Below are 26,167 nucleotides of genomic sequence, written 5' to 3' on the forward strand. Positions count from 1 at the left end.
CGTCTTCCATTGATCCGAAGATAATCAGTTCTATATTGGGGTTCAGTTTTGTGTTAAATAGTTTTGTAAAAGTTCCAAAAATTTCATTCCAGAATTTATGAAGTTTTGTACAGGAGACAAAAGAGTGTGTTATTGTGGCGTTTCGAGATGCACATTTGTCACAGATGGGGGAGACATTTGAAATTTTTTTATTCAGTCTAGTTTTCGAGTACAGAAAATGATACAGGTGCACAACCTTTTATCCGAAAGCCTTGGGACCAGACACTTCTCGGATTTCGGAATTTTTCGGATTTCCGAATGGAAGATTTTAGCGTAGATTAGGTAGGTAGCGCGGGCGGCTTGAAAAGTCTGGAGCGGCTGCCTCCTCCCCGGAGACCGGGGAATCATTGTAAATCATTGCTTAAATGTTAGTCGGTTAGTTTGGAGGGATTTTATGTGGTGGGGGGGGTGAAGGGGGAAACTTTAATTCTTAGTTCCCTACCTGGTCGGAGAGGCGGGGAGCGGGCAATGCCTTACCGGGTCGCCGTGCAGTAAGCTCCGGATCGCTGTGGCCGCCGACTCCCAACATCGCGGAGCTGGGGCTGCGGGCGTCCGGCCGCGGGCGGCGCCGGTTGGAGCTCCGACCTCGGCAACTCTACCCCAGGCTGCGCGGCGCTCCAAATCCAGCGCCGCCCGCGGCCGGACGCCCGCAGCCCCAGCTCCGCGATGTTGGGAGTCGGCGGCGTTGCAGCGCTGGGATACCAGCGGTGAGCGGGCAATGCCTTACCGGGTCGCCGTGCAGTAAGCTCCGGAGCGCTGTGGCCGCCGACTCACAACATCGCGGAGCTGGGGCTGCGGGAGTCCGGCCGCGGGCCGCGCTGGATTTGGAGCGCCGCGCAGCCAGGGGTAGAATTTCCGGGGTCGGAGCTACAACCGGCGCCACCCGTGGCCGGACGCCCGCAGCCCCAGCTCCGCGATGTTGGGACTCGGCGGCCACAGCGCTCCGGAGCTTACTGCACGGCGACCCGGTAAGGCATTGCCCGCTCCCCACCTCTCCGACCAGGTAGGGGACTAAGAATTAAAGTTTCCCCCTTCACCCCCCCCCCCCCTTTCACATAAAAGCCCTCCAAACTAACTGACTAACATTTAAGCAACGATTTACAAATGTTTAAGTGTCTCCCCGGTCTCCGGGGAGGAGGCAGCCGCTACAGTAGTACAGACCTGGGTTGACCGTGGGTCGTTTCGGGTCAAGTTTGGCGCCAAACGCGAGCTTTGGTGTGCAGACGACATCCTGGAAAAAATGTCCGGTTTTCGGAGCTTTTTGGTTTCCGGAACTCCGGATAAAAGGTTGTGCACCTGTATTTGTTCATGGTTTAACAGCAAGTGATCAAATATGAGGGATGATGATTGATCATTGTCATTTTTTAAATCTCTTTGAGAGGACTTGTGTGCAATGTACTTCTAACCATCTACGTGAAGGTCAGAGCAGCCCTGAGGATGGCATTTCAGTTGCATCTACCTGGAAGGAAGCTTTACCTGTTTGATTTGTCCAAACATAAAAGAGCTTGAAGCAGAATTTTTGTCATTAAATTTTAAGAACAAGGAACTTACTTTTATTAAAATAAATAGCAGGGCTGAATTGAATAGAATTTTCTTTTAACTAGGTTTACATGTTTTCCCAGGATCACATTATAATTGTGAATGAGGTATAGAGTCATACAGCAGAGAAACGGGTCCTTCAGCCCAACTTGTCCAAAATAACCCATCTAAATTAGCCACATTTGTCCAGATTTGACACATATCCCTCCAAACCTTTCCTATCCATGTACCTGTCCAAATGACTTGCAAATGTTGTTAATGTACTTGCCTCGGCTACTTTCTCTGGCAGCTCAAAACATATACCCATCCTCTGTTTGAGAAATTGCCCCCCAGATACCTAGTAAATCTCCACCCTCTCACCTTAAACCTATAACCTCTAGTTCTTGATTCCTTCATCTTGGGAGAAAATACTGTCCATTCACCCTGTCTAAACCCCTCATGATTGTATACATGTATAATATCACCACTCAGCCTCCTGCGCACCTGGAAATAAAGTACTAGCCCTACCCAACCTCTCCCTATGTCTCTCAAGTCCTGACAACATCCTCACAAACTGTCTAAATGCACCACATTTACAAGTTCCCCTCTGTGACTCTATTTATTCTATCCTGAAAGAACTCAAGTAAATTTGTCAAACATGATTTATTTTTATGTAAATTTGGTTTGATTATATTAAGCTTTCCTAAATAATTACTTATTCCATCTTTCATTATTGAGCATCTTGCCATCATTAGATGTTAAATATACTGGCCTATGGTTTTCCATCTTTGCACTTCCTTCCTTCCTTCCACTAAAGTATCACACATGCTGTTTTCAAATCCACTGGTACTCTCCCTACTCTCTGAGTTTTGAAAATCTTCAACCAATGGGTCCATTGGCACTGAGTCTACTTTCTTTACAATTTTTAGGTGCAAGCTATTGTGTCCTGCTTACTTGTTTGCCTTGGGTCCCATAAATTTTTCTGACAACGTCCTTTATAATTAAGATTTTTCAACTTTTTACATGTTATTTGCTTGTAAAAAGTAGCTTTTTCAGATTTTTAGTGGAAGGTGACTTATGGAGCATGACCATCAGATAGTATGTTTAGATCTAGTAAGTGTTTCTCTGTTGATTTTATAGATTACTCATCTCTGCATTGAACCTTGACATGATTTGCAATTTAATTTACTTTAGAAATACAGAGCGAAAACAAACTCTTCAGCCCACGCCAAGCAGAGCTCCCCGCACACTAACACTATCCTACCCACTAGGGACAATTTACTGAAGAAAATTAACCTACAGACCTGCACGCCTTTGGAGTGTGGGAGGAAACCGGAGCACCTGGAGAAACCCACATGGTCATGGAGAGAGTGTACAAATTCCTTACAGACAGCACCCGTAGTCAGGATTGAAACCAGGTCTCTGGTACTGTAGAATAGAATAGAATAGAATTACCTTTATTGTCATTCAGACCTTACGGTCTGAACGAAATTTCGTGCCTGCAGTCATACATACAATAATAAACAACAATAAACACAAATTAATTCTGCTGCCATGCCGCTAAATATTGGGTCTTATTCGCAGTTTACTTTGAATACACTTATTTAAAGTTGGAAGTGTCACTTCCCGGTCTTTTTGCTTCATTGAGTTACTACTATGCTATAAGAAAGACAACTCTGTTTCATCATGAACTTTAAAGACCATGCTGGATCATAATCAAGTTTACTCTGACATAATTCCCTAAAGTTAACTCTCACTGGTGCAAAATACTTGTATAAGCAAATTTCCTTGTCAACCTGGATACTAAGTAAATGATCAGTTGCTGAGGCTGTTGATTAACATTTTGTGTTGCTTTATAGATGGCTGATCATTGGGATTCAACTCCACGCCATATGTTGCGTTTAGACATTAGATCGCTCCTCCAAGATGCTGCAATTGAAGATGTAAGAAGCCCAACATACAGTCAGGCTCAGTATTTCATGATAATATTATTATTTATTTTTTTTGTTCCTCTGGATTTATTGCAAGATTATAATTATTTTTGTATGATCTGTATATCAGTTGTAATTGGAGATAAAGTCAAAGGGGAGAGGGAAAGATCAGAAGATTTTTAAACAAGTGCAGAGATTTTCCTTTCAGAGGTATGCTGGTTACTGCAGTTAATTCTATCCTACAAGTTGTCTGTTTTCTCTTTACAGTCGCTATTTTTGTCCCTCTATGAATGTAGGTGGCTTCAATTGTAATCATTTGAATGGTGTGCCCAATTCTTCAATTTTACATCTCACGTAGATTCATGGTTTCATGGTCTTTAATGTTAAATCTGTGCTTCATTCCTCCAACTGTCTCATTCAGATTCAGGAATTTAATTTGTTTCCCTATTTTTGTTGAAAACTAAGTTTTATTGCAGGTTCCATTCAGAAGTGTATATTGTATCGACATGCCTGAATGATGCAAGTGGATGATTTCTGATATTCATAAGTCATGAGCTGGTAATTCTGGAGTTCAAGTCAAAATAAAGGAAAGGGGGTTGACAAAACACCTGGAGTGCATGTTTATACTTACTAATGTTCTACAATTGTTAATCATTTGGATGGTGTTCTTTACATGGACCCACAAACTCCACTCTTGAGTAACAATCCTTAGTGCAACGAACCATGGAAGGAAAAGGAATTCTTAACACCTTTTTTTTAACCTTCAATGGTCTAATCTTCTACTCTTTAGGTAGAAATGGAGGATTTTGATCCCAGTACTGAGCAACAGCCACAAGAGTCTGAAGAGCAACAAGAAGATGAATCTACAAAGGATGCTGCTGATGAGGAGGAATACGAAACGGTAGGAGATGTCGTCACAGAACTGAATGCTTTACCCTGACATGGAAACCTCTTCCATGTGTATTTTACACTGGTATGCTTGTCAGTAAGAAATTCATTGTGTTCCCATCAAAAAGAGAAGACAACCGATGGTGCGGAAATTGTTGGGGTGTTTTGCAATCATCATTTGTGAGATGTTGGTTGTGAAACCTTCAACCTGTTGGCTATGCCCTGCATGTTTTAGGTTTGGTTAACAGTGGTTATATGATTATTTTTTTTTAATCATGTGATGTTCAATTTGGAGTAAAATTATTCTTAAATAAAATAATATATCTCTTAGATTTAATGACATATTAGATAAATTTGCAGTATCAATATTCAGAGGCAATAGGTTAATAAAAATAATTTTCAATTAGATAATTGGGGCCGCATTCAAAATTAGATTGTCTTTTTTTTAAGGAAAAAGCTTGTTATTGTTCATATTGTTGAATCTTTATGTGAGTTCTACATTATTATTGTATTTATGAAGGTGTACAGGCTGAAAATGTCAACAACAAATTGAATATCTTCCACTTGGGTGTCAGCTTGGGTCCACTTGTGTATAGCTGTCTGTCGAGCATGATTCCAAGAAGTAGTTCTTCTAATGCTGACCAGTATCAGTGATATGCAGTTTGCAGAAACAATGCTGTTGACAACTGGTCTGAACGTTATGCATTCAATTCATTGTCATGGAAATGGTTTAATTTTATTTAATACCTCTCATGACCTCAGAATATCTTGAAATGCTCTATACACAATTAAATACTTTTGAGGTGGTTATTGCAGTAATGTAAGAAAAGCTGCAGCCATGGCAAGATCCCACAAACAGTAAAAACATAAATCTGTGTTGTATCTGTTTTGTTCTTCATTTGTATAATAAATGTTAACCAGTTTGTCATTAGATTTCCCCTGCACTCTTCCAAATAATTACACAAGTGGTAACTGTGCAGTGTCTAGGTGATGTGCACAGATTGTTGTGGCAATTTTCTACGGTTAGGGATGAATGTTAATACAGAGGCAAAATCTTCATGCTTGTTAGCTGGTTAGTGGTTGGAACAGAAGCTCTGTCTGCAGCAGGTTAAGGAGTAGTTGTTGAAGATATTTGGTAATGCAGTGGGGTAAATGGGGTTAAGGCTACTTGATTGCATGGAGGACAAGTAGCAATGTGATGAAGGTGGCCCAGTTGGTCTTTTATAAGATTGTGTTGTTTGTCTTTCTTTGTAGATGCAAAATTTAGTCATAATTTAATCATATTTGTTCATTTTGCATCTACATGCAACTGATGCTTAACGGGCAATGTAACATGTCTCTATTTCTTACTGACATGAATACCTAACTAGAACTTACTCTGAAAGATACCAAGCTACATGAATGTTTTTCTTTCTACAAATTAAGTATCTATCTTCTTTGTCTAAACTATCATGAAATATTTGCAGTGGATGATCCTATTTAAGATGAAGTATTTGGATCTTATATAAAAATATAATGAAAATTTAAATATTGTAAATTAAAAATACAATTTTGTGTTGTACATTAGCGAGTGGAGATGTAGTCATTTTTGTATTAAGGGTGTTACTTTCATTTAGTTCTGGATAACCATATGCAGTTGAGATTTTGAATTAACTAAAAACTGAAGCCTTGATATTACGTTGAACAAAGGACTATGAGGAAAGTGTTACAATGCAGATTCAATACAGGGTTGGTTCACATGTTTTGCTTATTTGACAACTTTGCTAGTGTTTGATCTTATGGCTATCAGTTCCACTAATATCTGTTCTTTGACATGAAGAAATGACTTTTTTTGATACAAGTATAATTCCTAAATTATCTAGCCACTTATGAATTTTTCTCACAAATACTTAATCGTTGTTTAACGATTTTAAACTGATATGATAATTGGAATGTCACTGTACTTTAGTAAATTATTTTTCAAGGTACTTGTTAGAATTTAGTTTTCTGCTGTTGTTGTATTCATTTATTGCCTAGTTAGTGAACTTTATAAATGGAGCAATATAAAATTAGAAGAGTAATTTATATGCAACCAAAGAAGTAAGTAGACATATTTGTGCCGAGAAAGTAATAAGCAACTTGATCAGTATAAATAAGGTTATGACCTTGTTCATGGAATTGTAGATAAATGCCTTTTTTGAAAAAAGGACATTAAGTGAAGCTCCATTCCTTCCTTTGTGCAATAGTATTTTGATTCTGTTTTTGCCAAGCATGTGTTTGATTTGTCTTCCTGCTGAAGCAAGATTCATTATCTTTCGATACAATATACCATTAAAGATTTCACTCTAACCAGATGAGCTTCTCTGTATGTGTGTGTGTATGATTTAGGGTTTCGTGACAAAAAGCAAATGGGAAATGGACACATCGGAGGAGAATCTAGGTAGGTACGATATTTTACGTTTATAAATTGGAAGGTCATGCTTTGAGAAATGCACAAAACTGTTCATGTATCATTACAGTCTATACTATGCAATGCTATAACCTATTGATGCTTGGTTTGATTCATTGGATGTGACTTACTGTCTATTAATGTGTTATTGTATACAATGTAATCAATTGTCTGTGATTCTGTGCTATAAGAATACTTCAACGTCTATGTACCTATGCTGCACATAGTTAAACTTGCAAACTGAAAGAACATCAAACTGCACTGAGAAGTATAAACTTGTCATAAGTAGTGGATATTTCAAGTGTAATGCAAATACATTCACATCAATTTGCTGAATGCACAAGTATTTAATTGCATGCTTTTCCTGGTTTAAGAATTCAAAAATATTTGAAATGAACTTATTAGGGCAGAGATTTTAGGCATTGAGCATTCAGAAAAATACATTTTTCTGTCATGGGACCTCATCTGAAGCCATTGGATTACTCATACACTCAGCCATGATCACATTGAATGGCGGTTCTGGATCGAAGGGCCGAATGGCCTACTCCTGCACCTATTGTCTATTTAATCTGGTATTAAACATGACCTATCAAAGCACCTGTTACTCTGCTCCCTACAACAATCTTGGCAGTGATTAAGATGTTTTTATTAATTAATGGATTTGAAATTCAAGCAGAAATTCTACTAACTCTGCCATCATCCTTGCAGTTGGTATCTAATGATGTTTAAATAAATCCAACTTTTCTGGAATGGGAACTGTCCTATTTAGCTGGTGGTCTGATTTATGTATTTGTATTACTTCAGTACCTAGGAAATAGATTTATAACACGGTCCTTTCAAGTTTAACGTTCATTTAACACGTTCATTCAACAGTATTCTGCTAGTCAATCACATCGAAGAATTGAATTTTAATTTGGTAACATATGATAACATTGGATCTATGAAAAATAGATCGATCATCCACTTGTCTTCTTTAGTGCTGCAAATCATTAGTGTGAGATCTTTTAAACGGTATCATATATGGAAACAATTTTGATAAAGAAATATTGTACAGCTTTGTAGAATATTGTTAAAATTTGTCCAATGATTTACAAAGTTACCAATGAAGACCACAACTCGTATTCTCATATAAAGTGGTTCTTTTCAATTTATATAATTACATTCTAATAGAAAAAGAATCGGAGAAGATAGTGGACCAAATTGCACCCTGCAAATATAGGTTTTCCTATTTAACAGACATAAATAACATACATTTTTGATCTTTTGAAAATATGCTGCTCATTACCTTGAGTGGTTTGATTGTTTTGAGATGAAAGAATTAAGCTTTGTGACGATTTTTACCAGTCTTCCACTTAATACATTGATTCCTTCGAGTGTCAGCTCTTCCTATGTGCACTCCGGGGTTTGCTTTTCAGTCATCAGAGCAATCTGATACCCTTTCTGTATTCCAAGCATCAAGACTAGCGGTGTTCAAATTTTCAATCAAATGCCATTTAATCTGTGGTATCTTGAACCAAACATCTGCATCGTGTTGGTATCTAAAGTTGCAATGTTTTTTCAGTGATGGATAAATTCTAAATCACCCCAAAATCAAACTACCAGATCTGATATCTATTACCATAAAACTAACTGGAATATTAATTAATTAAAATGATGATAGTTGAAGTTCCAGTCCATCAAAGACTGATGGTCTTTGAAGTTCCACTGTACATATGCAGTGCACAAAGACAAATGCTCAATCATCCCCTGACCAAACAAATTATAGGAGTGATAGAGTCGTAGAGCTGTACAGGACGGGAACAGGCACTTCAGCCCACCTTGTTCATGCTGACCAAGTTGGAATTCTGGGCTCATCACATTTGCCTGCAATTGGCCCATATCGCTCTGAATGCATCCCGTCCATATATTTTTCCATATCTATCTATTATTATATAAAAGTGTGTGGGTGTACGGCGTATTGCATTTGATTCGTTACTCCTCGCAAACCACACGCAAAAACGCCGACATTTTTACTATTTCGCTAGCGATTTTACTTTTAGATTCGCACCAACTCCTTGGTCAATTATTTCCCCGGATTTTGAGTAAAATTGATCACAAAACTCGAACAAAACTCAATATTTAAGATCTGAACGGCTCTTACCAGCTCTGACGTCACAATGCCCTCATGCCGACCAATCCAAGCCGCTTCTCTCTCTTCATTTGGCAGCCCGGCTCTCCTCCACTGCCCTCCACCCCCGCCCCGCTCGAAGTACGCTCGTGCCACGCCTCCTGCAGCTCCCACGCCCGCCCGCTCAGGGCCTCGCGACCAAACGTGGGGCCGGACCCAATTCGAACCGCGGAGGCGTATGGTCCCGACATCATACTCACCAATCAGCTGGGCGGGAGGCGGGCAGAATGAATTTGGACGTCGCACTGCGTCGGGCGGTGATGTCATCACGCAACGGCACGCCGGGCGGTGACGTCATCACGCAACGCCACGCGCTAGGTGTACGACGTCATGACGCTGCACACGCTCTCAATGCGCCAACGGGCCGACAGGCCGTTGGCGCGCAGGATTTTCAGACAGTGCAAGATTTTTGGAGCCCTCCTCCCTATCCCTCCTCCGTCTCTCCCCCCTCTCTCTCTCCTAACCCCCCCTCCCTCTCTCCCCTCTCTCTCTCCTACCCTCCCTCTCCCCCCTCTCCCTCTCCCCCCCCTCCCTCCCTCTCTCCCTCTCCCCCCCTCCCTCTCCCCCCCTCCCTCTCCCCCCCTCCCTCTCCCCCCCCCTCCCTCTCCCCTCCTCCCTCTCCCTCTCCCCCTCCCTCCCTCCCCCCCCCCCTCCCTCTCACTCTCCCCCCCCCTTCTCTCTCTGCCCTCACTCTCTACCCCCCCCCCCCTCCCTCTCTAGGCGCGCCTGCGAGTTGGGGGCCATGCGTCAGTAGATAGACTGATTATGGGGTAAAAGGAGCAAATTAATAATATTAATATATTAACAAGGGGGGTAGTTAGCGTGTGTGCGGGGGGTAGTTAGCGTGTGTGACACCGCATGCCGCCCCTCCCTCCCCCTCAACCGCACGTTGGGGGAACAGACCCAACGGGTCTGCACTTGGTCTAGTGTCTTTTATGTCATAATTATATGTGCTTCTATGGCTTTCTCTGGTTGCTCATTCCAGATACAGGCATCCCTCTGAGTGAAGAAGTTGTCCCCGAGGTCCCTCTTAAATCTCCCCCTCTTTCACCTTTAGCCTCCAGTTTTAGAATCCTCTGCCCTGGGAAAAATACTTCACTTAATCCATGCCCCTCATGATCTTGTACACCTCAATAAGGTCACCCTTCAGATTCCTATGGTCCAAAGAAAAAAATCCCATCAGTGGGAGTTGTGGTTGTGGCTGGTGGTGGTGGAGTCAGGGTCGAGTGTTGGTGGAAGCAAAGACTGTATCCCAAAACAATATATTTGTAAAAACATGTATGAAAAAAATCTACCATTGAAGAACAAATGTTTTTACAATGTTAGTCTGTCTCAATGCCAATGCTTATAATTTCAACAATTTTTCTATCTATTTTTGGAAATGTTTTCTTGTACATATTTTCTGGTGTTTAGTTTGATATATGTTACACTACTTTGGGTAACTGCTTAATGCAAGATGTGATGTGCAGAATTGGAACATGTGGCATCTGTGCACAACGATGGCACCTGTTATTGTTTGTTAGTTTACTGACGTGGAGTTAAAAACTATGTCAGGTAAATGTTTTACCTTAATTGTAATGATGCAGTTTATACAATTGAAACATTATTCCCTCCCCTGCTCCTAAACCACAATTTTTTGAAACATCTAGCTTAAGTTTAACATTAATGAAATGTTAATAAAGATGAATTCTGCATTCCATAAAACACAAAAGCGTATAAACCAATTGTCTTGTAATCACCAATGAATAATAAGTCATCTACTGTGTGCAAATATATGCATTTCTGAAATGGAATATTAATCAGCAAAATCATTTCCTTATACATGATCGCCAGCTGATGCATTCATTCAAAATGAGCTAAAATATCACACATTATGTACCTTAATCAGCTATTGATGATCTAGGCTGTGATGAATAAGAGCACATAATTGTGTTAAAGGCTGTTTTTTGTTGCAGCCATGATCACATTGAATGGCGGTGCTGGCTCGAAGGGCCGAATGGCCCACTCCTGCACCTATTGTCTGTCTATTAAATATCTGATCAATCAGAACAATTTTGTACATCTGATAGAAGCACACTGCGAAAAGTTTCCTTATGATATCCAATTTTCTTGGTATCTATAAGAACTAAATGATCTAATTCCTTCCAGGATAATAAAACAGTGTAATTTTCTATTTGATACTACTGTGGAGATGCAACATACTTGCTTCTACCCAATAGTCATGAGCTAATTTATGGAAGAAAAACATAAAATTGGTCCTTTGGTGTTGGAACGGCTGCTGTGCCTTTTCTTCTATCTTGGACTCAAGACAATATTCTGTTTTGAATAAGCATACGTCCTTTTTTGTTTTCGAGGATGATGTTTCTTGGCATTTTTGTCTCTCGATATATACATGATCATTATTACTGTTTGTTTATTAAAATGTTTCCCTATTTATGGGACCAAATCCCAAAGTATGACTTAAATGCTTAATGTTCAAGGTTTCATGCTGGTATTTCATTAGATTTCTACGGAGCGTGGAGAAGTTTTATACTAACAATCGATTTTTATTAATATGTATGAGCATTTTGTTTTATATTGAACGTTACCAATTTTTCAAACTGATCAGTCTGAAAAGGGGTCCCATCCCAAAATGTCTGTCATCAATAACGGCAAGCATAGCATATGCCTTCTTTACTATTATCTGTGTGCTGCCATGTTCTGGGAGTTAAGGGCCTGTCCCACTTTCACAACCTAATTCACGACCTCTGCCGAGTTTGCCCTTGACTCATACTCGCAGCATGGTCGTAGCAGGCCGTGATGCTAGTTGTAGGTACTTGTGGCATCAAGTAGGTCGGGGCGTTTTTCTAGCATGATGAAAAATGTCCACGAGTAAAAAAGGTCGTGAAAGTGGGACAGGCCCTTTATGAACTTGGACCCCAAGATCCCTCTATTCATCAATGCTGTTAAGGGTATTGCCAATGATTGTACATTCAACCTCCTAAAGTGCAGCACCTCATACTTACTTGGATTAAACTTAATCTGCCTTTTCTCCGCTCATTTCTGTAGCTGATGTATATCTTGCTGTATACTTTTGACAGCTTTCCTAAGTCTGTAACCACAGCAATCTTGGTGTCAATCCACGTCCCGAGTAATCCTGGTGAAATCTTTATTTCACATTTGAACAAACTCTGGTCTATGTGACATGACTGCATAATATTGCTGAAAATCAGAATAATTTACTCCCAATAGCTTTAAAAGTGGCGGCACCGTGCACAGCTGGTTTGATCCTTAACACAAGCCCTGTGTGTTAAGTTTGCTCTGTGACCGCGGTGGGTTTCCTTCAGATGCTCAATTTCCACCCACATCCCAAAGACGTGCAGATTTGTAGATGAATTCGCCTCTGTAAATTGGCCTCTGATGTGTAGGAAGTGGATGAGAAAGTGGGATAACATAGCACTAGTATGAATGGGTGGCCAATGATCATCATGCCTGTTTCCCTGCTAAAGTTTTCACTCAATCAAAAGTGGCATGTTGTGTGAACAACTAATGCTCATCTAAGCAAACATATCAGTGCAGAAGTACCGTGCCATGATTCCCATGTACCTGGCTAAATGTCTTTTAAATGTTGTTATTACACCTGCCTCCAGGGTTTCCTCTGGCAGCTCTTTACATATTTCCACTGTCCTCTGTGTGAAAAAAGTGTCCTGAAAGTTTATTTTAAATCTACCCACTCTCATCTTAAATCTATGCAGTCTAGGTTTAGACTCCCCTACACTGGAAAAAAGACTGTGAACATCCTCCTTATAATGTTAAGCATATGGTTCTATAGGGTTACTTGTGAACTTCCAATGTCCCAGCTCTTCCTTTAGCTCAAACCCTCCAGTCCTGGTAACATCTTTATTAATCTTTTCTGCACCCGTTCTGGTTTAATAACATCCTTCTTATAGCTGGGTGACCAGATCCAGAGCTCTTTCCCTTGTTTACTGGCATGTCAATGCATTAGCCAAAATGATACTCTGTTATCTTGTTCAAGCAATTCTTTCTGGGATTTTGTTTTCTGTTACTTGTAGAAAAATCACAATTTACTTTGGACCAACACCATAAAAAATAAACTAACTTAATTTATTTAGGTTCTCATTACAGTTGGCTGTCTAATTAGTACATTTTATAGAAAACTAGTGTATGCAAAAATTTGGATTATATCTGGCAATGTGATTTTGCTTTGATTGATACAAATACATCGATAGATGTTCCTGAACACATCATCAGTGATGTAACCTGGGGTCATTGGGTGTTTCGGGTCTTTCAACATCAGACACCCTCACCCAGGCGACCCAGCCGTGGTTGATCAGACCACGACTTGTGTTCAGGTGGCATTCGCTCCTCCCCATGGACCTCCTCTCCTGATCCAGAGCCATCTCGAGGCCTTCTCCGCTGCCTCTGTGGTGTTCTTGATGGCCTTTCTCCTCGCCACTCTGTTTATGCCCAGTGCACTCAAAGCTTTGCAGAGCGATTGCCCTGCAAAACCTCTGCAGCCAACCTCGATGGGTATACACCTTGCCTTCCAGCCCTGCTTGCGGCAGTCTGACCAACTCTTCATACTTGGCCATCTTCCTCTCGTGGGCCTCCTCCAGACGGTCCTCCCACGGCACTGTGAGTTCCAACAAGACGATGTTTTTGGTCGCCTCTGAGACCAAGAGGATATCTGGCCTCAGGGCCACATTGTATAGAAAACTAGTGTATGCAAAAATTTGGATTATATCTGGCAATGTGATTTTGCAGTATATATATTCAGGATTCTTTTCCCACTATTTTTTCCAATTTTCTACTTGTAAATCGTGCAGGAAATATGGATGTGAACCTGCAAAAATGCTGAATCACAGCTTCCATTTTTTTTTCATTAATATCAGAGCAAAGCAAAATATTTTTCTTTGTTTACTTATTTCTATACAATGCAGCCATATAGTCTTCATCACATTGGGGAATGTTCAGGCAGTTTATAAATGTGAAGTGAATGCCTTGTGATTTATAGAAAATGTACCATTTTCATAATGATCACAGTGTCCTTATTAAGATGCAATATTATCAATTATGTCTCATTATTAACCAAACCACCTGCTTTGGATCAGAGTAGAATTATAGTGTTAAAGATTCAGTAGATTATATTTTCATGATGATACACTTCTTGTTTCCATCGCTTAAGAAAAGAATTGGATTTCCAATGATGTTTTGGTGGTATTAGATTTCCAGTGAGGGACTTATGAATGAAAATCAAATAAGGACTGCAGAGGAAAAGGACTTGAAATAAAAACATATTGAAAAATCTCAGCAGATCAGGCAACATCTGTGGAAAGAAATGTTTCAGGTTGAAAATCTTTCATCAGAACCATGAAAGGGAAAGCAAATGTCTAATTGGCCCAGGAAGTCAGGAGAAGCCATGGGTGGATAAAGGGAATCTCTTCATTAGGTTGAAATTATGTAGCCATTGAACTAGAAAGGAGCTTTATCAGATATTTCAACCTATGACAGCTATTCCTTTTCCACGCTTTGCCCTCCCGCACATTTTCTGCTACTTTGGTCTACTTTCAATTTCTCAGTTCTGACAAAGTCTTAGACCTGACAAAACATGCTCAGTTTTTCCAGCATTTTCTGTTTACTTAAAGGACTTGCATTGCTTAGCTGTTCTTCTTCTTGCGTATGGCGTGCACAGCCTAAAGTTGGAGGACAACTTGTTCTATTTGATCTTATTTGATTGTGCATGCCGGGTTGATTGCATTCGTTGAAACAGGGTAGACCACGTGAAGGTTGCAATCTTCCACCCCGTTTAGCTGTTGAAACGGCCACATTGCAGTTTACCAGGATGGAATGCATGGAATTGATAGCTGTATTAAGCATCTAAATTGAACAATTGTAGAAGTTGTCTAGGCTCACACTGGAGAAAAGGCGAGAGTTTTCAAGATTTCAAAAGCTACAGATAAGATAGAAGTCACAACTTTGAATTCACAGATTTTAAAATTGTCTGAGCTTCAAACTTAGATAAAAGGTGATGAAAAAGAGTTATGAAGCAATTATGCAGAATACAGCGTCTGGTATGGACTTAACTGAGGAAACAAGAATATTCAAGAGAGTGCTGCATTACAGTGGTAATGACAAGAAACTTTGCTTTGTAAGAGTAAATTCAAAAGGGATAAATGAATGAAGAACAATTTGAAATTGATAGATGGTTATTTTCTGGGAGTGGTTCTATATTTATTAGTCTGATGTGCATGACCACAGTTACATATCTAACAAATGTGTTCTTTCAATTGATGACTGGGTTTGTTGCACAACATTAACCATGAACTTGTCAGCAAGGAAATCTGCACGATACGTAATTGCTGGACTTGCTGAATTTATGTGATATCAGATCAACAACTAATCACTGGTCGTGTTAGCAGTCAGGACAATGCACACTTAAATGAATTTAAATGGAAGTGTGGCCTGGAGTTTATTAATTGGGGTACATGGATGGAGTTGAATTAAACTCCATATCAGATTGATAGGTTTATGGATAATTCTTGTTACCAGCGCACTGGGAATCTTCAACCAAAAGTGGGAACTTTCCGTTTTTTTCTTTTCTTGTGTTGTCAAAATAGCAATTTCATGCTTTGTGTTTAAATGTTTTATTGATTTCTGTCAAAAAACATGATATCTGATATTAAGGATATTATTCACCAAATAAGTAATTGCTTTATTTTGTTAGATCTAAACATGATAAGTGAATTCAAGTGTTTTTTTTGCTGTTAAATATACTTAGAATTACTGGACATAAGCAGGATATTTAACACGAACTAGGAATGTTGAATATTGGATTAACTTTTGGTAAAGATTGGGATTAAAGGATGGTAGAGATATAATCTGCAGAATATGAGACATTAGACCTACACAAATATCAGGAGTGAATAGCAAATTTGGATATTTTGATGTTGCTTGTTTTCCCTGTAGGAGAAGCGTGCTAAGACATTTAGTCCTTGGGCAGTTCAGTTGGTTTGGTAAAATGTGGAAGAATTAAGATTCTCGGAACTGTTGTCCCTATTTGCTTTTTTTCTGCCTTGAAAATTATTGACAGCTTTGTTATTATAGTCCTCCTGTTTATTGATCTAAAATAAAGTAAAAGACCTTCGATTGAGGGCATTAACATTTTTGATAATAATGTTCTCAAAAGCATTTAACTGCCTTGTGTAAATAAATAATTTAACTTTTGGTATGTTCACCAATTTGTTTAAGGATCAAGTTGAGGCAGCGGATACAGTGCCCTCCATAATGTTTGGGACAAAGACCCATCATTTATTTATTTGCCTCTACTCCACAATTTGAGATTTGTAATAGAAACAAATCACATGTGGTTAAAGTGCACATTGTCAGATTTTAATAAAGGCCATTTTTATATATTTTGGTTTCACCATGTTGAAATTACAGCAGTGTTTATACATAGTCCCCCCCCCCCCCCCCCCCCCCCCCCCCCCCCCATGTCAGGGCACCATAATGTTTGGGACACAGTAATGTCATGTAAATGCAGGTAGTCATGCTTAGTATTTTCTTGCATATCCTTTGCATGCAATGACTGCTCGAAGTCTGCGATTCATGGACATCACCGGTTGCTGGATGTCTTCTCTGGTGATGCTATGCCAGGCCTGTATTGCAGCCATCTTTAGTTTCTGCTTTTGTTTTGGGGGCTAGTACCCTTCAGTTTTCTCTTCAGCATATAAAACGCATGCTCAATTTGGTTCAGATCGAGTGATTGACTTGGCCACTCAAGAATTTACCATTTTTTAGCTTTGAAAAACTCCTTTGTTGCTTTAGCAGTATGATTGGGATGATTGTCTTGCTGTAGAATGAACTGCCGGCCAATGAGTTTTAAGGCATTTGTTTGAACTTGAGCAGATAGGATGTGTCTATACACTTTAGAATTCATTATGCTACTACCACGATACCACATTAGCAGTAGTATCGTCAATGAAGATAAGTGAGCCAGTACCTTCAGCAGCCATACATGCCCAGGCCATAACACCCCCACCACCTTTTCACAGATAAGGTGGTATGCTTTGGATCTTGGGCAGTTCCTTCTCTCCTCTATACTTTGTGCTTGCCATCGCTCTGATATAAATTCATCTTAATCTCATCTGTCCACAAGACCTTTTTCCAGAACTGGTTGCTCATTTAAGTACTTCTTGGCAAACTGTAACCTGACCATCCTATTTTTGCAGATAACCAGTGGCTTGCTTCTTGCAGTGTAGCCTCTGTATTTCTGTTCATTAAGTCTTCTGCAGACAGTGATCATTGACAAATCCACACCTGACTCCTGAAGATTGTTTCTGATCTGTCGGACAGGTGTTTGGGGATTTTTCTTTATTATATAGAGATAATTATTTTGTCATCAGCTGTTGAGGTCTTCCTTGGCCTGCCAGTCCCATTGCGATTAATAAGCTCACCAGTGCTCTCTTTCTTCATAATGATGTTCCAAACAGTTGATTTTGGTAAGCCTAAGGTTTGGCTGATGTCACAGTTTTGTTTTTGTTTCTAAGTCTCATAATGGCTTCTTTGACTTTCATTGACACAACTTTGGTCCTCGTGTTAATAAACAGCAATAAAATTTTCCAAAGGTGATGGAAAGACTGGGGGAAAGACTAGGTGCTGAGAGCTCTCTTATACCTGCATTAAGGAGGCAATTAAACACACCTGAGCAAATACAAACGCCTGTGAACACATGTGTCCCAAACATTGTGGTGCCCTGAAATGAGGGGACTATCATGGCTTAACTTCCCTCACTTACTACAGGTGCATAAATGTTCGATCAATGTACGACATACTCTTATCCAATTCAAAACATTACATAGACTATATTATTCAAAAACTAAAATAAATAAATTTTTCCCTAATGTCTCACCCATCTGTGATAAATGTCTGTGTCAAGAAGCTACCATAGCACATTCTTTCGTTTTTTGTACAAAAATACAAAAATTCTGGAATGAAATATTTGACATCTTTACAAAATTAATTAAAATAAAACTGGTACCAAAACCAGAATGGATTATTTTTGGAATATCGGAAGGTAACCCTGAACTAAACGTGTTACAGAAGAATTTACTCAATTACGGGCTAATAATGGGAAAAAAGCTCATACTTAAATTCTGGAAAAATGCGCCTACACCAACAATAAAAATGTGGATATCAAATATGTTTGAAACACTACATCTGGAAGAGATGAGATTCCTCTTAGCAGGCAAAGCAGACCACTAGACATGGTCTACGTTTTTGGAACTATTATAAGCATAAGGTGCAATAGTAATTTAAAAAATATATTATAATAAATAAATAAATAAATAAAAGGTACCAGGATCTGGTAACGGGGTGTAAAAAAACAAGACAAAATAACAAAATAACAAAAACAGACTTGGTTGGTAGTCCCCTTTCTGCGGAGTTTAATGTTATAATAGAGCGATTGTTTCTCCTTTCTTTTTCCTTCTTTTCTAGGGTCTTCTTTCTTTCTTTACTTCCTTCTCTAACTTCTTTTCTAAGGGGCTTTCTTTTCTCAACACTCTCTTGCACCTTCACGACTCTTGCGCACTTTCTTTACTTTCTTTACTTCTATCTTTTTCTTAAAGCTCAAAAAATGTATTAAGACATATGTGTTGTGTAGTATTCTAATTTACCGACCTAGGCAGCTTTTTAGGTTGCCAAATGACAGTTTAGGTGGTCATTTAAGACGGCTTGCATGACACGTGCGATAATGTGCTCGGACGAAGTGCGTAGTTACCAGTCAGAATTATGGTCAATGAAGCATTCACACATTATTTCTGCTTCAAATAAAGTCACAAACTAAACATATTCACCAATCAAGACATGATATATACCACAATGACATGCAGCAAAATTACAATACAGTATCTCATCTCTATTTACACATTGCAATGAATGCAATTTCTATTATTTCTTTCCACTTCCAAACAAAATTCTGGTTGGATTATTCAGCGTATGATCAACCTCGGTGAGACCAAGTGCAGGCTTGGCGATCGCTTCGCACAACACCTACACTCAGATCGCAATAACCAACCGGATCGCCCGGTGGCTCAGCACTTCAACTCCCCCTCCCATTCCAAATCCGACCTTTCTGTCCTGGACCTCCTCCATGGCCAGAGTGAGGCCCACTGCATATTGGAGGAGCAGCACCTCATATTTTGCTTGGGTAGTTTACACCCCAATGGTAGGAACATTGGCTTCTCCAATTTCAGGTAGTCCTTGCTTTCTCCCTCCTTCCTCTCCCAGCTCTCCCACAGCCTACTGTCTCCGCCTCTTCCTTTCTTTTTCCCGACCCCCTCCGCCCCTCCTGACATCAGTCTGAAATAGGGTCTCGAACCGAAACGTCTATTCTTTTCCTCAGATGCTGCATCACCCTCTGATTTTCTCCAGCTTTGTCTACCAACGAGATCCCACCACTGGCCACATCTTTTCATCTCCTCCCCTGTCGGCTTTCTGCAGAGACCATTCCCTCCGTAACTCCCCGGTCAATTCGTCCCTTCCGACCCAAACCACCCCCTCTCCTGGAACTTTCCCTTGCAACCGCAGGAAATGCTACACTTGTCGCTTTACCTCCCCCCTTGACTTGATTCAAGGACCCAAGCTGTCTTCCAGGTGCGGCAGAGGTTCACCTGCACCTCCTCCAACCTCATCTATTGCATCCGCTGCTCTAGGTGTCAGCTGCTCTACATCGATGAGACCAAGCGTAGGCTTGGCGATCGCTTTGCCCAACACCTCCGCTTGGTTCGCAATAATCAACCTGATCTCCCGGTGGCTCAGCACTTCAACTCCCCCTCCCATTCCGAATCCGACCTTTCTGTCCTGGGCCTCCTCCATGGCCAGAGTGAGGCCCACCATAAATTGGAGGAGCACCACCTCATATTTTGCTTGGGCAGTTTACACCCCAGCGGTATGAAAATTGACTTCTCCAATTTCAGGTAGTCCCTGTTTTCTCCTCCGCTTCCCAGCTCTCCCTCAGCCCACTGTCTCCTTCTCTTCCTTTCTTCTTCCCACCCCCCCGCACCCTCACATCAGTCTGAAGAAGGGTCTTGACCCGAAACGTCGCCTATTTCCTTCGCTCCATAGATGCTGCCTCACCCGCTGAGTTTCTCCAGCATTTTTGTCCACCCATTCACACAAGTTCTGTTATCCCACTTTCCTCACCCACTCCCTACACATTAGGGGCAATTTTACAGAGACAAGTTAACCTACAAAGCCAATGTGTCTTTGGGATGTGGGAGGGATGCTTGCAGGGAGAATGTGAAAATTCAACACAGACAGTGCCCGAGGACAGGATCGAACACAGATCTCTGGCATGTGCGGCAGCAAGTCCACCAGCTGTGCCATTATATTTTAATTTCCAACACATAAAATATTATACGTTGATAACTTTGGTTACTAAAAAAAAAAGAAACTTTCCATTTTCAGTCTTAAATCTCTAAGTGACGCTATGTCCCCCTTTACAGCTACTGTATGTTTTAATTCAGTTCAAGACTATGGGGCTGTACATTGGCCATAAAGTTGCTGCCTAAAATTGCCAGAGACCCGGAATTGATCCTGAATGTGGGTGCTGTCTGTATGCCTCTTTTCCCTTTGATCACATGGGTTTTCTCCGGGTGCTCTTGTTTTCTTCCACATTCCTGTGCTGCTGCAAGTAAGGATTTCATTGTTCTAACTGGGACGTGAGAGAATAAAACACTCTTGACCCTTGACTTACGTCGCTAATGTGTGGGATAGAACTAGTGTACAGGTCAGCGTGGATTCGGTGGGCCGAAGGGCCTGTTTCCACGCTGCATCTTTAAATTAAACTAAAAACACTAAAACCAGAGGAAATCTAAAGAAGGGTCTCTAACTGAAACATCACCCAATTTCTTCTATCCAGAGATGCTGGCTGCTCCATGGAGTTCCCCCGCACAATTAAAGCATGGAGTAGTCTTCACCCTACTATAGGTACCCAACCAGACGCAATTAAATTTAAGGTGGCTCTTTTTTTCCCCAAGAACCCTTTTTTACTTGTCAAGAGTCAAGAGAGTTTTATTGTCATGTGTCCCAGATAGGACAATGAAATCCTTGCTTGCTGCAGCACAACAGAATATGTAAACATAATACAGAACAGGAGATAAAAGTTCAGTGTGTCTATATACCATAGACCATATATGTACGCAATAAATAAACAGATAAAATGCAATAGGCTGTTATTTTTCAGAGTTTGGAGTTTGGTGGTTGTGGGTCCACTCCTGATTAAATTCCATTTTGAATATTTTTGGAGGACCAGGAAACCAAGAAGCAAGACTTACTCCAGGGAGTTACTCCAGCTCCAGCGAGTGATTCTGCGTTGGTTTTCAGCGGTCGTGGCGAGGCGGTGACCGGACAGCAATGGCGGCCAGATCTCCAACAATGCAAAGGGAGGGAGAAAGTGGCCGACGCCGACCAGTTGCAGTGGCAGTGCGCGCAACCACGGCCGATGATGTGCTGGCCAAAGATCCTCGCTATCGGATCTTTGGTGCTGGCCGTGGTTGTGTGCATGTGGAGGGTGAGGATGTGCAGGCCGTGGCAGTGAGAATGTGTAAGGCGGCCTGCCGTGCCGGCGGATGAGGAGCGAGCGGAGAGCGAGACCCGGATACGGACACGGATACTGCCGGCGGGCGGAGACGGAGAGAGAGAGAGATAGAGAGGGGGCCCGCTCAGAATTAAACAATAGGTGTCCCGGGTGCTTGCCAAGCCGGGCAAAATGGCTGGCATGGCTTTTAGGTTGCCCGGCGGGACTGTAGGTTGCCATTGGCAACCGGGCAACCGCTAATTTCGAGCCCTGACTATGTATAAACACAGCTGTAATTTATACATGGTGAAACCAAAATGTATAAAAATGGCCTTTAATAAAAATCTGACAATGCACTTTAACCACATGTGATTTTTTTCTATTTCAAATCTCAAATTGTGGAGTACAGTCCGAGGCAATTAAATAAATGATGGGTCTGTAGGGCACTCTATATGTCATTTGTTTTGTTGTTTCAATGTAATTAATTTTAAATAAATTAACCACTAATGATCATTTTTATTGTGTAGTTTATTTTTATTAACTGAAAAGTGTATTTTGGTAATTGTGCTGAAATGACATTTCTAAATGTCTTTAAGTTAAAATACGTTCATGCATTATTGCAACTGTCCTTTCAAATCTCCATTCTTTGACTAGACTTTTGTCTTGTACCTTTTACACATGTTCCAGAATTTTAAAAACAAAAGTTTATTCTTTGAGTTCACAGATCTACTTAAAACTGTCGTCCACCCCCCTCAATGTATAATAGACATTTATTTTACAATATTTCCAGTGTAATAGCAAGTTGTGTAAAAAAAAGTAATTTTGATTTTAATTGAGCATAGGAAACCATATGCAAATATTCCTTGTGTAAAGCAATATATCACTTACAGTGTGAATTTAATATAGTCACATTGTTTGGCAAGATGCAGTGCTTGAATTGGCATGCAAATTGCCTGTTTGTGGAAGATTTTCAAAAAGTGTCATGTGGGTTCTAATACATGATTTACTTTGGTATTATGGGACTAATGTGCTGTTTGGTGATGTAATCGCAAACTATTTGCTGATGATTGTGATGTTTTTAAAAAAAAGGCAGAATGTCAGAACAATGTCTGCCACAGAAACAAATGGAGGCATCATTGCAGTTTCAACGTCACTCAGTTTCTAACTGACTGGCACTGTTGTTTTGGAAATATCCACTGAAACTTCCACAACTGCACTGTGTACTATGTGAATCCTACAAATAGGTCTTTGAAAACGAATAGCGTACACAAACGATGTTTAATTTGCATTTCTGAGATGCACATGATGTTTTTAAATCACATGCCTGTCGGCTCAAATTAAGACCAATTCTTTTGGCTTAAATGTCAATGGAAGAATAAAAGCTTTAATAGTTCAAACATTGGGTTGGTTTTCTGTCCCCTCAGTGCATCTATTTGTGAAAACCTTGCTGTTTGTTGAGAAGCTTTCTACGGGGAATTAATAATCAGTGAGAATTACTTTGATACAGTACACAAAATAGAAACACTGATGGGTTTAAGGAAGAGTCTGACTTGTATGTTAATGAACTACATCAATGATCTATTTCTTGCCATTTTAATGGTCAACCAGCCAATGCTGTGCATTAGATACAGCAAGGGTGTTCAACTGTCAGCTCAACTTTAACACCATGTACATGTATGTATATCTGTATGCATATATACATATTTTTTTCATCTTGTGCATTCACTCCAAACCTGACTACAGAGCCTATGTTTTTGTTGTTCAGACAAGCTGGATGGGTTGAGGAGCGGCAACAAACGGAAGCGAGGTTGGCATGACAGTATTGCAAACCAATTGGAAAATTACCTTCAACTTCCTGATGACTATAACTCTCGTTCTTCAGAACCTGGAAAGAAACGGGTAAAGAAAATAATTTAACTTAACTGCTCTTGTTGTATATACTGTATTGAAACATGTGAAATACAAAAGACTTATTTTGGGATCGAAGCGTTTCTGGAAAAGCCTGCATGGATTTGCCTGCCCCCAATTGCCCTTAGAAAGTTGATAAGCTGCCAAATTGTGCAGGAAAGAACTGCAGATGCTGGTTTAGTTCAAGGGTAAACACAAAATGCTGGAGTAGCTCAGCAGGACAGGCAGCATCATGATAAGCTGCCACCTTGAACTGTTACATTCCATTCGGAGCCAGTGAACTCACTGACAATATCCACACTCACAGTGACAGGATCTAATACTTAGCAGTCGACAATAGAATCTGGAATAACAATTTTATAATTTTATCTTCAATGCTGCTTTTATTCATGTTATCCTCAACAGTAATCTCATCCAACAAGGCAGTTTATCTTTCACCACCACACATCTAAATGTTGGAGACTTACTAGTTTAAGGCATTCCCATAAAGCTTCTGGGCAATGATCTCTGAGATTTAGGCTCGGCAGTGATGACATTTTGAATAATGTTTCAAAGTCAGAATATTGTGCCACAGATGTGGTTTACAAGTACCTTAGTTCTTGTCCTCCTTGATGGTACAATTCACAGGTTTAGAAAATGTTGCTGGAGTAGCCTAGGCACATAACTGCCTTCATATTGTAAATTGTATACATTCTAACTACTGCAAGCTCATGGTTGAGGAAATTTATATTTTAGGTGATGAATAGGACTTGGATATTATTGAACCTCTTCAGTGCTGGGGCCTGACTCATCCTGGCCAACTTACCCCTCGAAATATACTTTTTATGATCAAATGTGAAATGTGACAAATGGCCTTCTGCAACAACATGGTTGGAGCTGTACTCATGCAAACATACGTACTTTTCAAATTGTACTGCATATGGTCAAAAATCAAACCTAAAAATGTAGGTTTGATTTTGACTTAATGTATTCAGTCATTTTAGCAGTGGGATACATGATTAAAAAAAATAATAATTTTAACCAGTGAGAGTTACTTCTCCATGTCTTTATGATAATACTAAATTCTACCAATGAAAAACATTAATTTTGTAGAATAAACAGTGACGTGAATTATTCTACAGTATTTTAGATTAATGATATGCTTCTGGTGGGGAGGAAGAAAAGTAATATTTATCTGAATTCCTCCCCCCTCCCCTCCCTCCCCTCCCCATCTGCTTTAGGTGAGATGGGCAGATTTGGAAGAGGAGAAAGATGCTGAGCGCAAACGAGCCATAGGATTTGTGGTTGGACAAACAGACTGGGAGAAAATTACAGATGAAAAAGGCGAATTAGCACAGCGAGCATTGAACCGCACTAAATATTTCTAAGGAACAGTTTGAATTGTTTTTTTACAATGAGGTAAGTAATAATCCGAAACAAATTATGTTTTAATTTGTGGCAAAATATGTACTATAGTTAAGTAGAGGTTCATTGTATGCTTTTAAGTAAACTCCATTGCTTTGTTGAACATTTTACTGTTGTGAAGTAAAATTTCTAATTCAATTTCCTTTGAATTTAAATTGAATGCGGCTTGCTACGTTAACTCATGACGGGTTACAATCTTGCAATCTAACCCAATTTGTTATTAGCATGAAACTTTGATATCTGTCTTATACATACGCCTAATTTCCCCGTTCCATTGGGTGTCGAGGGGAAATAAATTAAAGCCCCAGACCACCACCATTTGAATTATTGAAAATTGAAACATCGGCTATGGAAATTGCACATATATGATGCTTAAGTTGAAAGCCAGTTACCAGAAAGTAAGCAAATTTCCTGGATTTCTTGCACACTGCACATTGTGAGCAGCAATTATCTGAAATTGGCAAAATTTCTTGAGACAATGTTTTCTACAACAAATAAATTGTAGAAGTAACTTTTGAATATGGCTCCTGAATTGTAATATTGTGGTGAGATTTTTCTCTCCCATGAAAGATTTTCTCCAGTAAAAGCTCCAGCAGACTTGAGTTCCATTTCTGTGTGGAGTGTGCAGAGTCTCCAATTTCGTCTGGTTTTCTCTCCCATCCCAAAGTTGATAGATCAATTGGCTACTAGATTAGTTTAGTTTATTATTGTCACAAGGCACAGTGAAAGCTTTTTTTATTGCCTGCTATCCATTCAACAAAAAGACTGCACATGAATGCAATCAAGCCGTCCACTGTGTACAGATACAGGATAAAGGGTACTATAAATGATCCTGAGTGAAGGAATTAAGCACGTGAGAGAATAGGAAAAGGTGTCAGACCTGTTATATACGGTGGATGAAATGGCTGCCATCTATGTCCTAAGAAAATATAAAATATAAATGCAACTATCAACATTCATGGCACAACTTCACTTATGTTTTCAAAGCCATGCCTGGATTTCTGCTGTAAATCATACTTTTCTCTGTTATGCAGAGGGAGTGTATTTTAGGATTGTGCATGTGCTCATTTGGCTACAATGCCATCACCCCAGGGGCCATGGATGGGACATTTATTAAGTTACCAGCTACACTGAATACTTTGAATGCAATGTCAACTTAATGAAGGAAGACAAATGTATGATTCCTCTAAAGTCAGATCCCATGCATGCTATTGCTGTAGCCACTGGTAATTGCAGATATTTAATGGCAATCAATAACTTAAAACTATTCAGCTTTCTTAATGGTTTTAAGAATTAATAGGATTAAA

General features: G+C 40.0%; 1 protein-coding gene across 2 annotated transcripts in view; it reads left to right on the forward strand.

Moving 5' to 3' along the window:
* The window catches only part of ylpm1 (YLP motif containing 1), a 67,210-nt gene that overhangs the window by 39,309 nt on the left and 1,734 nt on the right, over positions 1–26,167 (forward strand). For both annotated transcript variants that reach the window (XM_033027656.1, XM_033027657.1), the window contains exons 17-21: positions 3,417–3,500; positions 4,279–4,389; positions 6,744–6,795; positions 23,314–23,447; positions 24,677–24,854. In XM_033027656.1, coding sequence (XP_032883547.1) covers positions 3,417–3,500; positions 4,279–4,389; positions 6,744–6,795; positions 23,314–23,447; positions 24,677–24,823 — 528 coding nt within the window. In that variant the 3' untranslated portion in view covers positions 24,824–24,854. The remainder of the gene's footprint in view (positions 1–3,416; positions 3,501–4,278; positions 4,390–6,743; positions 6,796–23,313; positions 23,448–24,676; positions 24,855–26,167) is intronic.

The sequence above is a fragment of the Amblyraja radiata genome, chromosome 9, assembly GCF_010909765.2.
Source record: "Amblyraja radiata isolate CabotCenter1 chromosome 9, sAmbRad1.1.pri, whole genome shotgun sequence".
NCBI lineage: Eukaryota > Metazoa > Chordata > Chondrichthyes > Rajiformes > Rajidae > Amblyraja > Amblyraja radiata.